The sequence below is a fragment of the Cannabis sativa genome, chromosome 3, assembly GCF_029168945.1.
Source record: "Cannabis sativa cultivar Pink pepper isolate KNU-18-1 chromosome 3, ASM2916894v1, whole genome shotgun sequence".
Classification (NCBI taxonomy): Eukaryota; Viridiplantae; Streptophyta; class Magnoliopsida; order Rosales; family Cannabaceae; genus Cannabis; species Cannabis sativa.
Window position 1 is genome coordinate 22630279 of NC_083603.1, and position 16725 is coordinate 22647003.

At 28.5% G+C, this 16725-nt stretch overlaps 1 protein-coding gene across 1 annotated transcript; it reads right to left on the minus strand.

Moving 5' to 3' along the window:
* Positions 1-13049: 13049 nt before the first annotated feature.
* On the minus strand, positions 13050-14141 carry LOC115709972 (fasciclin-like arabinogalactan protein 11). Its single transcript, XM_030638254.2, has one exon. The coding sequence runs from the start codon at positions 14002-14004 to the stop codon at positions 13249-13251; it is 756 nt and encodes a 251-aa protein (XP_030494114.2). The 5' UTR covers positions 14005-14141; the 3' UTR covers positions 13050-13248.
* Positions 14142-16725: the final 2584 nt, after the last annotated feature.

Consider the following 16725-nt stretch of genomic DNA (forward strand, 5'->3'; position numbering starts at 1 on the left):
TAATCTTTTGTTAAGAAAGTTTTTCTTGGCTATTCTCTTCCATTATCTATTTTATTATTGTTGATATATACATTCTTTTTTGGTTTTTTTTTTTTTTTTTTTTTTTTTTTTTTTTTTTTGTATTTTTACGTAATTCTACATAGAAACTCTCATTGCAATTAGCGCTGCAATCTAAATTGCAACAAAAAATCGTATAGAAACCCCTATTGCAACTACCGCTGCCACCACTTTAAAAACCCATACCGTAAATTTGAAAAAAAAAAAAAAAAATTAAAAAAATAGTATATGTGGTAATTTCCCTTCTTTTTTTTTAATATTTCTTTTTTCCTCATTGTTCTGAAAGCCTCTTAAGAAAAAAAATCCAATTTTCTTCATTTCACTATAACTTTCCGTTTGTTATTTTTTAACTAGGATCTTAATTTACATTAGGATCTTAATTTACATTGAAGTATGTTAATTATTCCTAATCTAATACCCAAAATACAGAATTTCTAAAGCAATAATCTGAACACATAAAGGGATATAGAGATCTTTACATTAGTTGTAGCAGAATATTATGATTTCTTCCCTCCATATCTCTATCCCTTGATTTATGTCTGTAGTGGAGTATAATTAATATTTGAACATGCATTCTCTTTCTGACCACAAATAAACTATGTAGTCTTCCTCACTATTCTGAGTATTGCCTTAAATATTATGGACAATTTCTCAACACCAAAGAGCACAAATTTCTATGAAGAAAACCAAGAGAATTTTTGAAAAATAAATAGAATAAGAATTGTCTTTCTTTTGATTCAATTTGTCAGACAAGAGAGAGTCATAAGTTGTAGAATCAAAGGCCATTATATTTTATTTGTAAGGAGATACTAGGGTTAGGTTTTGGAATAAATGGGCTAATCAAAAAAGATATAATGACACTAAAATAAAGCCCATGGCCGAAATCTCCTTTAAGGGCCGATGAGTTTGATTTTTGTCATTATTTTATTTTCTTAAATGAAACAATATTTTCTATCTTAAAAATTTTCATTTATCTATTTTAATTATTTAAAGGGCATTTTACATAAATGTATACATTTTTTTAAATAATTACAAAAAATGTGCAAAAAAATACAATTTTAAAAATATACACATTTCAAAACATATTTACAAAAATTCATACATATTTTTAATTAAATTATAATAAATATATTAATGATTTAACTTTCTATATATAGATTTGTATAATAAATATTTATAACCAATTGATATGATATTAATGAAAATGCCACAACTAATTAGCAAAATATATATATTAATAATTAAAAAACATAAAAGATTCTAATTATAAATTTGTTATCATACAACTCACGTGAATATCATAACTGTTATATTTTTAAAATTGAAATCATATATAATCCTAATTGCAAGGGAAATGAAAACTAATTATGATATTATTTTAATAATCTGATTATGTTATATGATTATTAAAAAACTTATAGCTATACGTATATTATCATAATCTAATCATAATTATCAAATTCTAATTATGTTATATGATTATTAAAAAGATTATATTATCAGATTTTATTGGAAAAATATTAAAAATTGATATTAATTATACATATGATCATATCAAGCCAATTTAATATATTTTAATGTTAATTAACATATATTTTGAATTAGTGATATATATATATGTTCCATATTTTACTTTTCATTCATTCATTCTTTTTTATTTTATATATGTTGTTTTTTTTTTCTTTTTTTCTTTTTTTGTGGTGTTTCTTATTATGTTTTGTTGTGTATGGTATTATAATATTTTTTTAATATGTTTATATGTTTTTAGTGTTTTTTTTAAATTTATATATGTTTTTGTTAAACTTGATGGGTTGTTTTTGTTTATTTTTTTTAATGTATTTTTTTGGTGGAAGAATTATTCATGCTCCATTTATAAAGGTTCTTTTTTTTTTGTATTTTTATCTTTTTTAGTTTTTTTGTTGTTTTTTTTTTGTGTTTCTTATTATGTTTTGTTGTGTATCGCATTGTAATATTTTTTTTAATATTGTTTATTTGTTTTTAGTGTTTTTTTTAAAAAAATTTATATATGTTTTTGTTAATCTTGATGGGTTGTTTTTGTTTATTTTTTTAATGTATTTTTTTGGTGGAAGAATTATTCATGCTCCATCTATAAATGTCATTTCTTTGTTTTTTTTATCTTTGTTAGTTGTTTTTTTTCTTTTGTTGTTTTGTGGTTTTTTTATTATGTTTTGTTGTGTATTGTGTTGTAATATTTTTTTAATATTGTTTATTTGGTTTTAGTATTTTTTTTTTTAATTTATATATGTTTTTGTTAAACTTGATGGGTTATTTTTGTTTATTTTTTAATGTATTTTTTTCGCTTTTTATTATTAATTTAAAACTGTTTATTATTTTTAATCGTTAATTATTTTTTTATGTCTTATATTTAAAATATTACATCTGTATATTTTTTATAAATCATCTTCTCATCTATGTTATTGTTTTGTTTATTTTTTGGTTTTATTTTTTTTTTTTTTCATGTGTGTATTTTAAGTACTTTTCATATAAATTTATTCATCGTGTTTATTTTCATGTGTTTATTTATATTAGGATTGGGATTTTTATTTCATGTGTTAATCAATAAAATTATGATTATATATGTTTTAAATTTTAAAAATATTGCATTTATGTTATAAATGATGTTGCCGTGAGTTGTATGAGAACAACAAATAATATTGTTTATAAATAGAATTTTTAAATTATTAATATACAAATTTTGTTAATTAGTTGTGGCCTTTTCATTAATACCATATCAAGACATAAATATTTATTATCCAAATCTAAATATAGAAAGTTGAATCATTAATATTTCAATTATAATTTAATTAAAAATATGTATGAATTTTTGTAAATATGTTTTCAAATGTGTACATTTTTAAAATTGTGTTTTTTTGCACATTTTTTGTAATATAATTATTTTTGTTGTACACTAATGAAAAAACCCCTTATTTAAATACTAACTTTATATATTTGATAATTATAATTAATTATTTAACAAAATTACCATTTAGACCCTCCAAAGTCTCTTAATTAACAAATAACCCCTAAATTTTCTTTTTTTCTCTCAAATATACCATTCCTTAGTAAAATTCATTGTTGACTGGAAAAATAGCCAACTCACTCGAAGTCTAATAAATGCTGGTAAATCACTAATAAAGAGATTAAAATAATAAATAAATAAAGAACACACATAATTTATAGAGGTTCGGCCCCCTTGTATATGGATAATGACCTACTCCCCTTTAGTTGTATTACTTGCGTGATAATACCGGACAGATTACTAAAGAAGACAAAGTGATTTCTAGCTTCAACTCTCAAACTGTTTACAAATATCTTTCAATAAAGTGATCTTAGATGCATAAGTACGAGTATAACTCTTATGTTTTAGGCCGCTCCCCTTGTGAATGTCGTCACTATTTATTGGGGGAGAGTTGTTACTTATGGCTCCGTAAAAGGAGTAAACAAATGATAAAATATCCCTATTTTTTAGGATGTAGTTATAATATATTAAATGCCCTTTATTCTCGGATAGATTTGTTGGATTCAAGTTTGTAGGATTCAGTTGTAGATATTTGAGGAAGCTTGTTGAGGATGAAATAAAGGATCGCATATCTTTGTTCGGTATCCTTAACAGTGCTAGATCTGGTCGGCATGTTGGCCATCCGGTCAAATCTCTTGACACTTGTCTCCTTTATGAGATTGGCTTGTAGAATCACCCTTGTAGGGTGTTGCCCCCATCTTATTTGGCCAACAAGTAGATGATCCGATCATATGCTACATGGGACATCTGCATCTTATGGCTCTCACTCCTTATATAGAACTGCCAGGCATATTTCTACCAGGAGAGTTTTCTGCCAGGTAAAAAAGATGGCTGGATCATGCCACGTGGAAGGACCACGTCAGCTGTACAAACTTTGGGATAACATTTGTCCCCAAGTCCCTATACAGGTATTTATACAAATGGACACTTTTAATACCTGTAAAGGTGCTGGCTGTCATGTGGGCTTCCAAGTTGGGGTAGTCCATAAAAAAACATACATGCGCCCTGGGGAAGTCCCCTTTCAAAGTTGCCTGAAAGGAGGGGTCGAGTTCTACTACCTCACGTCTTCCTCCTCCACCTCCCTATGCTCCTCCGGCCAACCAACCCATGGTGGTCGGCTTGGACGGACATCCTCCTGCTCTCAGGAGGTCTAGCAAAGAACGTCAAAAAATCAACTGGGAAGCTAGTTTGGCCCAGGCTAAAAAGGCAAAGGAGGTTATTCATAATTATTTGGACATGTGCCTGGTCCAGGTGGACGAGCAACGGTAAGAGTCAAATAATGAGTCCGTTAAAATCCTGGGCTCTGGTATTCTAAAGGAGCTTTCTTTGGTAATTGATATTTTTCTGCCAGGAGCATTTTTGTATATTGCAGTACACTATCTAACTTTCACTTCTTCACTGTTTTAGGTGACTTTGAAGTTTAGGCATACTTATGCTCGCCTCAAGAGGATTGGTACCGTCACCAAGAAAAAGATTGACGAGCTGGAGGCCCATCTTGGTGAGGTGAACAAATAGTAGTTCACTGCCAACAATGAGATAAAAGAGCTCAAAAGAAAAATTGAAGACATGCCCTCTAGTACAATGTTGGATGAGGACTTGGAGGATGGTGAGAGGCGAGTGAGAAACTTGACGGGCGAGGGAGAGGCCTTGGGTCGGATGTTAGGTGCTCGAGATTAGGAGATCACCGGACTCAAGGAGGAGTCTGAGGCAAAGCTAGCAAAATTAGAGAGGACCTGGGCTGTAGAAAAGGAAGAGTATGACAACTTAGCCATCGAAACTTTCTATGAGTTCTGGAAACAGAACCCCGTGGGTGATTACTACTATATGAAGTCTGGCTTGCTTGAAGGGATGATAGCCCAAGGTAAGGAAATTGAGTCATCCAAACCACTAGGGGAGAATACCTCCGCCTAAGATACCACCGGCCAGCCTACTAATGCTATCGGCCGGGTTACCGATGCGGCTAATCAACCCATTACTCTAATGGACCCCCTATGGAGGTACCTTTTAATCCTGTCACCCAGGACTAGGTCAATGACAACATGAACCTGCAAACTCCTTTTGATGTGCTAGAGCTTTAAAGCTATTATTATTATTTTTTTCTATCTCTTTATTTTTTGCACGACCAAAAAGCCCACAACATTTGAGACACATAGCTAGCTAGACGACTTTTAATCCTGACTTTATTTTTGTCAAGACATATAGATGGCCGACAGCCTTTAATCCTGGACTGATTACCTTTTATGTTTAACAAAGCCTTATTTGCACATACTTAGCTTTCAATTTCTTGCATTAACTTTGCTTTGAACTTTTGTTTTGCTTAAGTATTTTTTTTCTATGCTTGTCATATGTTGTATGGGTGTAGGTGCCCCCAAGTGATTAAGCAGACTTATGGTCTCTTGGTCACTTGCAATTAACCAAGTGTATGAGCCTTTGTCTGTCCTGTTTCTTGGGCGGACCTATTTGCATGCATGTTAGACAAAATATTAACTTTAATAAGTCAATTATTAGCAAGTTATTTGACACAATCTAAGTGAAAGAATCACTTTTATTCACTCATTGGTCTTACAAATATGTTGATTTTGGGCAACGAACATATATTAAAATAAAAGCTTAAATTCCTTAAGGCTACTTTTAAAATCAAAATTATTCACACATTTTTGCACGACATACCGTGTAGAAGCCATCACTTAAGAGTGATGTTTTATGTACAAATTCTTGTGCGGCATACCACCCAAGGACCATTATTTAAGAGTAGTGTTTTTTTTACGAATTGGCTTATTGGTAGTACTTTCTAAGATGTTCTCCATTCCAATATCTAGGTAATAGGACCAATTCCATTTTCTCATTGTACCGGCCAAGTTTGTATGCGCCTAAACATGTGATGTCTGTAACTTGGTATGGCCCTTCCCAGTTTGGGCCAAGTACCCCTGTTATAGGCTCGTTTGTGTTTAGAAATAATCTTTGAAGTACCATGCTTCCTACAAAGAATTTCCTGTTCTTGACTTGCTTGTTAAATTATCTAGCCACTTTTTGTGATAAGCTTGTAGCTTTAAGTTGGTCTGATCTCTTTTTTCTTTGATTTCGTCAAGTGATTCTGTTAGGAGAGTGTGGTTTACTTCTTGGTCATAGGATACCCTCCTATGATACGGTGGTTCCAATTCGACGGGTAGCATTACTTCATAGCCATAAGCTAATACAAAAGGTGCCTGCCCAGTTGTCATCCTCTCAGTGGTCTTGTAAGACTAAAGTACTTCTGGAAGTTGTTCGAGCCAGTTGCCCTTTGCCTCTTCAAGATGCTTTATCAGTGTGTCTTTAAGGGTTTTGTTTACAACTTCTACTTGCATGTTTGCTTGTGGGTGAGCAACTGTATGGAAGCTTTTGATAATGTTGTGCCGATTGTAGAAGTTGATAAACATATCACTGTCAAACTGATTACCATTGTCTGATACAATCTTGTTTGGGAGACCATACCGGCAGATGATATTTTTACAACAAAATCTAAGGTTCTGGCCGAGTTTCTCAGCCAACCCTAGTTCGTGTGCAGCAGCCATGAACACTAAACTTCGAAACACCATATCTCACTCAATTTTAATCCAAATTGAAATTCGTAAAATTCTAATTTTCTTATTTTTCAACCAACTAACAAATTAAAATAATTTAAAAGAAAAATAAAATTATTATCAATAAAAAATTTTGCAATATCGCATTCAATCATCAAGGCAGATAAACAAACCATGAATCATCCAAATCAACTATGAAAACATACAAATTATTATAAATCTATATTTCATGAATAATAAATCATTACCATGGCTCAAGTACCAGTTGTTAGAAAATCTTTAACCCAGATCTTAATTTACTATTTAAGTATGTTGATTATCACTAATCTAACATCCTAAATACAGAATTTCTAAAACAATAATGTAAACACATATGGGATATAGAGATCCTTACATTGGTTCCAGCGAAATATTATAACTCATTCCGTTCAAATATCTAACTCTTGATTCCTGTTTGTAGCAGAGTTTAATCAACTATCTGAACCTAGATTCTCCTTCTGACAACAAATATACTACATAGTTTCCTCACTATTTTGAGTATTACCTTGAATTACGTATGCAATCTCTCAACAAAAGGAGCACAAATTTATATGAAGAAAAGCAAGAGAATTTTTGAAAAATAAATAGAATAAGAATTTCCTTTCTTTTGATTCACTTTTTCAAACAAGAGAGAGTCATAAGTTGTAGAATCAAATGTCATTATATTTTATTTATAGAGGGGAAATTATAGTAAATGGCCCCAAATCAGAGGAGTATGTTAGTTTATGTCCTCTTTTCAAAAAAATATAGTAAATGACCCTAAATCATAAAACTATGTTAGTAAATGTCCTTTTTTTCAATTTTTTTTTTTTTTAGAATTAGAAGCAAATTATTTAAACATTATGGTATATCTATATTAGTTTTGTTAAAATCTTTTTTATTTTAAAGTTATGTCAATTTTTTTTAATTTTTTATGAGTTGTTTTGGGTTGTTGGTATATAGATTTTGTTGTACGGTATATTTCTATTTTGTTGTGTGGTATATTATTATTCTTAGATGATATTTTTTTTTTTTATTATGATATGTATAATAGTGGTATATAATTTTATCAGCATAATAAAAATATTTTAATGTATATATATAATTTTATTGACATGCTACATATATTTAATTATTATTTTTATATTTTTTGATTGTATGATTATTTATTTTAAATAGTATTTAATTAGTTTTTATTTTATTATATACAATGGTCATGGTATATATATTTTAATTGTGGTATATAATTTGATTAGTATAGTATACATACATATATATATGTATTAGTAATTTATATTTTTATTATTATTATTTTTTGTATATATGTTTTGGTGTATGGTATATGTATTTTTTGTTATACGGTATATAATTTTTTTTAAATAATATTTAAGTTTTATTTTCTATTGTACTTTTATTGACATGATATATAATTTTATTAGCATCCTATATATTTTTATTTTTATTTGTTATTATTATTATATATATTTTTATTGTAAGGTATATATTTTATGTTATATGGTATATAAGTTTTATTGTATAGTATATCATTTTATTTTAGATAATGCATGTTTAGTTTTTATTTTAGTATACATAAAGGTGATATATAATTTTTTTTAATATGATATATATAATTTTTTTTAATAATATTATATTATATTATTTTATTTTTTATTGTAGGTATATACGTTTTATTGTATGGTATATGATTTTTGTTGTCTATAATATATTATTTATATTTAATATAATATTTAGTTTCTATTTTATTGTATATAAATTTTTTGGTATGTATTCATATTTTAATGGTGATATATATAATTTTGTTAGCATGATATATATATTTTTTGAGTATTAATTTAGTATTGTTATAATTTCTTTGTGGTATATAATTTTATTACTACGGTATATTAATTTTCTGTATTACAATATATCTAATACTGTTGTATATATTTAAATGATCTAATATATTTATTTATTTTTGTTACAATATAATAATATGCAATACTAAAAAAATTATGTAACTTAATTTTGTTATTATATATATTTATTTTTTTAAAAAATATGTGATAAATCTATTTTTATAATTTTTATTAGCTAATTTATTAAATTTGGCCATTTTCTTAATTTTTTTAAAAAGTGGACATTTACTAACTTAGTTACCAAATTTAAGGTCATTTTGCATCTCAACCTTTTATAGAGAGATGCTAGGGTTATATTTTAGAATAAATGACCCAATAAAAAAGATATAACGACACTAAAATAAAGCCCATGGTCAAAATTCCCTTTAAGGGCCTATGGGTTAAATTTTTGTCATTATTTTTTTTTTTTTGTTGGGAATTTTTGTCATTATTTTGTTTCCTTAAATGAAATAATCTTTTCTATCTTCAAAAATATCATTTATTTATTCTTATTATTTAAATGCTAATTTTTTCTAATTAATAATTATAATTTATTATCTAAGAAAATTACCATTTAAATATATTTATTAATTAGACCCTCTAATATCTCTTAATTTACAAATAACCCCTAAATTCTCTTTTCTTCTCAAATATACCATTCTTTAGTAATATTCATAAATAAAACATAGTCTTACTTAAAATTCTAATTGATTTATTAAATCCAATTAATTGAGACTACAAAACAAAATTATCTCAGTTAGTGTAGAAACCATGGGCCTATGTAACTAAACTCCTAATAAGGAGATCTTGAAATTTACCGAGTAAATTACCTAACTTATTAATTCCTCCTGACTCCACTATAGATTCACACTCCTAATTACACAGAATGCTCTATACACCAAGTATAGATACACTATGAATTATCCATTATTTTAGTCATTACAATCATTGATCTTTTATAGACGGTTTACAATCATTAAAATTAGTGTTTTACCCTTTTATGTATTTTGTCCTTAAAATACTTAGCTACTTGTAAATGATATTTCGAGAAACTAATATAATTATCAAAAATGCTCTATCATTTATCGCGTTAAGCCAAGGTCTAATGAACCATCGTTTCACTTCTAATAAACATGGAAGCTATAGATGTTCATCTTTATGATTAACACTCCTACTCAATTGTACTACTAAGTTCCCAAGATGTAATTGAGATGGTTCTACAGTAAGCTGGTAACAAACAAGTCAAAAAAACTCGTGTAATATATTTAAGGTAAAGCTTAACCATCTTAGGATTGAGATCAAATGATCTATAACCAAGTAAGTGACATTGACTTAAAAAAGATATAACAGTAGGTGTATGATATCTTTTTCACTATTAATATCGGTCCAGTCTAATGTATAGCCAATACATTCTATCCTAGTTTACTTTACTAATGCCTTGGAAAAGACATTCCACTTAGCCAAGTGTAAGTAAACTTTATCGTTAATTATCACGTCAGTATAAATTTAGTCAACTGATAAATCGTGGGACTAAATAATTTGAAGCATACAATTACAATTACTTTTCATTATGCTGACATCATTGTAATTGTGAACAACTATATGTTCGGAATTTAATAAAACTTATGTATTAAAGTATAATCATGTATAAAACATTTGAACAAATCATATGATAAGGTCAAGATATGATTTCTGATCTTTACTGAAAGTAAATAAGATCTCAATAAAATTAAATTTTATTTAGGGCATAAAATCCCAATACTTTAATCAACAAACATTTATTTTTATTTCTTGAAAGAAAAAAGTTAACTATTGATTTTGTTGTGGAATAGATGTGAGACTTAAGAACTTAATAAGGTAAACTCCTCTTTATTTCTATAATTTTGTTACTGAATTTTGGGTCAAATTGAGTAGAAATTGATGGAAAAGTAGAATTTCATTATTTCTAAAGTACTGTTTTTGTTGATAATAGTTCTCAAAGGAAGATTTTATTATTGTTAGCTTCTAATTTTAATGAAAATACTCTTTTAATTTGTAATTTTTGGATTTGGAATCAAACTATTTTGACCTAATTTTAAATTATTGTTGAGCTTGAAACTTTCTAAAGTAAAAGAGATTGGTTAAGTAAGTTTTTATTGATAAAATATACCCATTTTACACATCTTCAAGTATGAATTTAGTTATAGCTCGTCTGAATGCTATTAGATTGATTTTGATGTTTTGAGGAAAATGTAAAAATTGAAATTTTCATGTTTTGATCTTTGGATTTCTTGTTCTAAGTAAGATTTGGATGTTAGAAATGAGTTCTAAGTTGTTAAATTAATGATGAACTATTATGTTTATATACTACTCTGTGTACTTATTTTGAGCAGATTTCGAATATGGTTTAATTAGGGTGAAAATTCGCAACAGAAAATACTATATATTTTTTTTGTAATCTTGGCACTACTTGCAACTTTACGGTACAACTATGCTAACCCTTGTTTCGGATGTAGTTTTTTAATTTTGTAAAAGGGGCGTAACTTTTAATTATGATGTCAAAATTAAACGTCTTTTATATTATTAGAAAGCTTGCAACAAGATCTAGAAGTTAGATGTATAAGGTGAATCAAATTTTACTTAATTGGTAGATAAAAATTATAGTATTGAGATGTTAATTGACTTTTGATTGAATATGCTTAGGGTTTCATAAAAACACTTGAACGGGATTGCAGCGAGTCACTTTATCTCATTGCTGTACCACAGGTAAGAAAAGTGATATTTGTATATTGATAGTGTAATAGCACTTGTTGCATGACAATAAATGGTATTGACAATCAGATTATAAAACTAGAGTTTTAGACCCTTCTTAAGCTTTTTAATATGATATACATAAAATGTAAAGTTTAACTTTGTTTTCTAAATTGTGATATGTTGGTGTTGACCATTAAAGACCTTATTCATGAGGAATAGGTTGAGTAAGCCATAAGAAGGCTATGGTGCTTAAAAGAACAAGTTTGGGTGTCGACCCCTTACCGTGCCATATTATATGAATAAGTTGTTAAGCATTTGGCTGGGGGCATATTATATAAATAAAGTTAATTTAGAATAATAAGTCTATGTTCATTTCTTGTTATTAGTGTTGCTACTTAAATTTAGAATGTTTAGCCCACTTTTCTTACTAAGCCTTAGCTCACAAAAAGAAAGTCTAAAGCTAACACTCAATAGTTTGAGGCTTGTGGTGGGATTTGTTCATGTTTGGCCTACTTGACCTATGGGGTTGAACTAGGAAAACTGTTATGATAAAAGTGTTTTATTTTGTCGCCTAAGTCGAGTTTTGAGTACAAAACTATTGTAAATATTTTATTAACCTGTTTTGGGATCACCAGTCTTTTAGTTTGCAACTAAAGTGTAATAGTTGGAACGTTTTAGCAAGAAACGATTGTTTAAAGTATGTTTGAAATTTTAGATTACACTTTTTGAATCTTTAGGCCTTGCTTATCTAATATTTTAAGTTAATCTTGTAATGTTCCTATTAGGATATGGTGTTACAGAAATTTAGAGGAACTCCAAAAATATTTCTAAAGATTTTTCAAAATTCATATATTCAGCCTAATATTTAAGAACCTCACAAGGTTCTAACCACATAACTAATGGTTTCAACAAATATCTTATAAATATGTTCTTTATTTATAGAATTTTCATTCCTATTTCAACATGAATGATTACCATAAAATATTCGACTGTTACCAATGTTAAATTGATCATCTATGGACTAAAATAAATAATTTGAGAGTTATAGGAGATGTTAGAACCGTGCACAACTTTCACAAATCGTTCAAAAATACATTCTAAAATTGGACAGATTGGTAACTAGTAACCAATTACTTTATTTTTCAGCATTTTACTAAATAATTCAAAATGATTCCAAACTTCTCACATTCACTTTATATCATTTATACACTGTAAATTAGTGTCCAACAATTTTTTTTTTTTAATTACTACCATTTAATTTCTTTCAAATACAATTAGTAACTTAAGTTACTAATTTTAAAAAAATATTAATGAAGATGAGTTGCAACTTTTTATGATCCTCAATGTAAATCTTCATTATAATTTAATAATAATGAAGATGATTTATAACTCTTTTTAAATCATCATTGTCAATTTCATGTTTTTATGTTACCATTTGACAAATATCACATTAAATTATTTATTGTAAATATTATATTACATAGACTAATAAAGAAGTGCAGGAGTCCAACTATTAGCTACGACTTTTCAGTAAGAACAATTATTTGATTTTTATTTTGAACAATTATTCGTTTCTTTTTTAACTATTAAGATCTAACCTTCCTCCTCTTAATGGAATTGTCATTTAAAAAAAAAAAAAAAATCTAACCTTTCTCTATTTATTCATATAATAGAGCAAGAAAAGAAGTTTTCTCTGTAATGCATATAATTCAATAAGGTTTTTTAATATAATAAAATTTAATATTCAAAGAACTTAATTATTTTTTATTTTTATTTATCTACTTGGATTTATCATTATTTTAGTTTTTTCTTACAAAGTAACTCTAGTGAGCCAGACAAAATTAATTGTAGAAAAAGAATAATGGTTTCAATCAATAAAACTTCAAAAGGGAATTGCAATTGTTCCAATGCCACACAAAAGGATTCAAAAATTAAAAATAAAAAATTAAAAGACGGCAAGAAGAGCTGCTCCAACAAATAAAAGCCCACCGATTGAGCCTGATTTGAGGCCCAAAGCACCAGAATCGTCATCATCATCGGGGCCCTTAGACTTGGCCGGAGCATCATCGGAATCTTGGTCAACACTCTTAACAGGCTTAGAATCAGCCACGGGCGCCGGTGCCGGAGCTGTAGCCGTTCCAAAAATATCTAAAGGAAGCAAAACTTGGTCGACTTCGAATACTGAAAGCTGGCCATCAGTATAGACGGTATTACTGACGGTAGCATTGACCACACCAGTAGTAATGTTGACCTGGTTACTAGTCGAGGTTGTTACATTAAGTGGGTACTGGCCATTTTCGCTATTACCAGCTTGGGTATGAATTGGGTTGGAGACAGTTTGGAATTGGGAGATGGTATAAAAGGCTGGGAGGACATGGTACTGAACTAGGTGAAGTTGTTGTTCACTGGTCAAGGAGTTGAGAGTGCCTGTCTTGAGGCTAGAGAAGGCTGAGTCGGTGGGTGCAAAGACTGTAATGCCCTGACTTGAACCACTAAGTTGGGAATTGATTTGGTCAGATACTTGGGTACCCTTTAGAAGCTTGATGAATGTGGTGTATTGCCCTGCTTTTTTAAGAACAGCTATTATGTCAACAGGGCCTCCTGGCGCCGGTGACTTCGCCGGACTTTGGCCTGAGATAGGTTTGCAAAGGAAGAAAATGGCTGTGGTTATTAGTAGAGCTAATCTTGTGATTTTCTCCATTTTGTTTTGGTTATTACACTACCAACGAATAGGAAAGCTGAACAAGTTTAGAGGAAAAGGGGATTAGGAGTTTGAGATGGTATATTATAGTATAAGGTGGTGTTTTTATATCTTGAGATTTGAATTGAGAAGGGTATTTTGGGTATTATATTTTGGAAGTTAGGTAAAAGGGTTTGTAATTTAGGTAGAAAGATTGAATCAAATAAATACCCCACATTATACATATATAAAAACTTATACAACTATATATATATTATTAGATGGAAAATTATAATTTTGCTTTGTGATGCAGGAAAAACAGCAAAATGTACCTGAGAAAGAAAAAGAGAGATTTTTTTTTTTTTCGCTTAAGAGAGAGAGATTTGATTTTGGAATATGAGTGCAAAGTGGGTGAGGGTGATGGGGTAATGTTTATGCATTTGTTGTTGCTTGAGAAAACAGTTACTAAATTTGTTATATTTTTGTGTACTGTTTTAGCATGTTGTGGTACACGTAATATGACTGGAATTGGAATGGGACCAATTTTTGCTTTAGTGATTATTTATATGACCCATTGATAAATAATTACCCCTTTTTTTAATTATAAAAGATCAAAAGATAATTTGTATTGTAACAAGTCTAGTATTTATGCTGCGGGGGATGAGGTAACTGCGGCGATTCGCCTTTAATGAGACAATAATTCTTTGGCTTGGCGGTTAATGGGGTAGGGATAGAAAATAATTTTAATACTTAACCAAATTATATTGTATACTCACTTTATTTTATTTATTTTTATTTTTATTTTTATTTTTATATTCTTTAAGATATACTTACTTTTATAAATAATGTTCCTATTAGATCTCTTAAGTTAATGTAAATTATATGTTAGATCTAACTAGAAAGTGAAGGTATATTGAAAAACTTACTTATAAAAGTGGGATATTTTAATAAAATAAAACATGAAGGTAATTTTGATTAATGGATAAAAACATAGGTATTCCTTAACTTATCCCATAATACTATCCACACTATATTCGACCCCAATATATAGTTTTCTTTTATTTAAATTTAAAAAAATTTCAATTATTTTTAAATTATTATATTTTCTTTTTCTATTTACCTTAATAGACACTCGATGGGTATTCCATAAACGATGGTTATTTCCCTACCTCGAATCCGCTAGTTATTAGATAGGGATTGAGCAGGGATGGGGGACATAAATATGTAGTAGAGATGAGAGCGAGAATTGCATTCTCCGTACATTAACCGTCCAATTTTTATCCCTAGTAACAACTATAAATAGATTTTTAGTGATTGTAAGGTTTTAATTAGGGGTACACATGAGTTTGGTTGGCGGCATTAGAGGTATTTTAATGGGCCATCCTAATGACTCCGGTTTGAAGAAGTTATAAATCATTTAATTTTTTTTATTATACAACTCAATCCTACTTAATACAATAATATAGGGGTGGATTGAGTTGGATTCATTGGGTTGAGATGAATATTTTAAGCTTTAATATTTAACGATAAAATAATTTAACCTAGTGTATACACAAACAAACGATACATGTATATATACGTGTATGTGTATATGTAAACATAGTGCTTTTAAAAAAATCGAAGGTGGTGGTGATATCATTGTGTGGGTAGCAAAATAAAATAACAGTGATTGATTCTCACGTTAGACTTGTTTGTAAAAGTAGTAGAGTAACTATGGACTACGTATTAGTAGTGTGTTTTGGTCAATTCACTTTGTAAGGTTATCGTGATAATATAATCTATTCATTAAAATATAAAATGTAATATATATATATTTTTATATATTTTGTGAATGTAAAATATCTTTTATAGAGTATTTGTAGTATAAATACCTAAGTTTAACTCTCAGTTGCAAATAAATACCTAAGTTTAATTTTTTGCGGTAATAATACCCAAGTTATATTTCTAGAACTCTATAGGTATCTGACCGTTAAATGTCAAATCATTATCCACGTATAATTTTATTATTGGTATATTTAAACTAATTTTTTTTAAACAAATAAAATTTCATGATGTGAACCAATCAAGGATTGCCACGTGGCAATTTACTTAACACTTAACAGTCAGGTACCTACAGAAGTTCCAGAAATATACCTTAGGTATTATTATTGCTAAAAATTAAACTTATGTATTTATTTACAGCTGGAAGTTAAACTTAATTATTTATGCAGAAAATTATTCTATTTTATATATGAAATTTGTCTTAAATTTGAAACGCTTCTTAAGAAATGGGTTGAGTTGGGCTATATGGAGTTAGAGTGTGCCCAACCTATAACCAACCCATAATTATATATATGACCTATCAATGAGCCATGACCTATTCTTAACATAACCTTTTATTACTAAAAATTAGTTGGGTTGATCAGGTTGAATAGCTTGGCCCATATTTTGTGCAGCTTAGTTTTAAACTTTCATCAAATCTATCCTTTTTATTTATTTATTTATTTATTTACAAATCTTGTTAGAATTTGGAAGTGTGTGGTTAAAGTTTATAGGGTTTCATCTCAAAATTAATTAGTTATGAGAAAAGTAACTCATTCATCTTATACACCATTCTCACGTGTTGGTTTTAGAAAGTGTGTCTATCAATGAGCCATGACCTATTCTTAACATAACCTTTTAATACTAAAAATCCGTTGGGTTGATCAGGTTGAATAGCTTGGCTCATATTTTGTGCAGCCTTAATTTTAAACTTTCATCAAA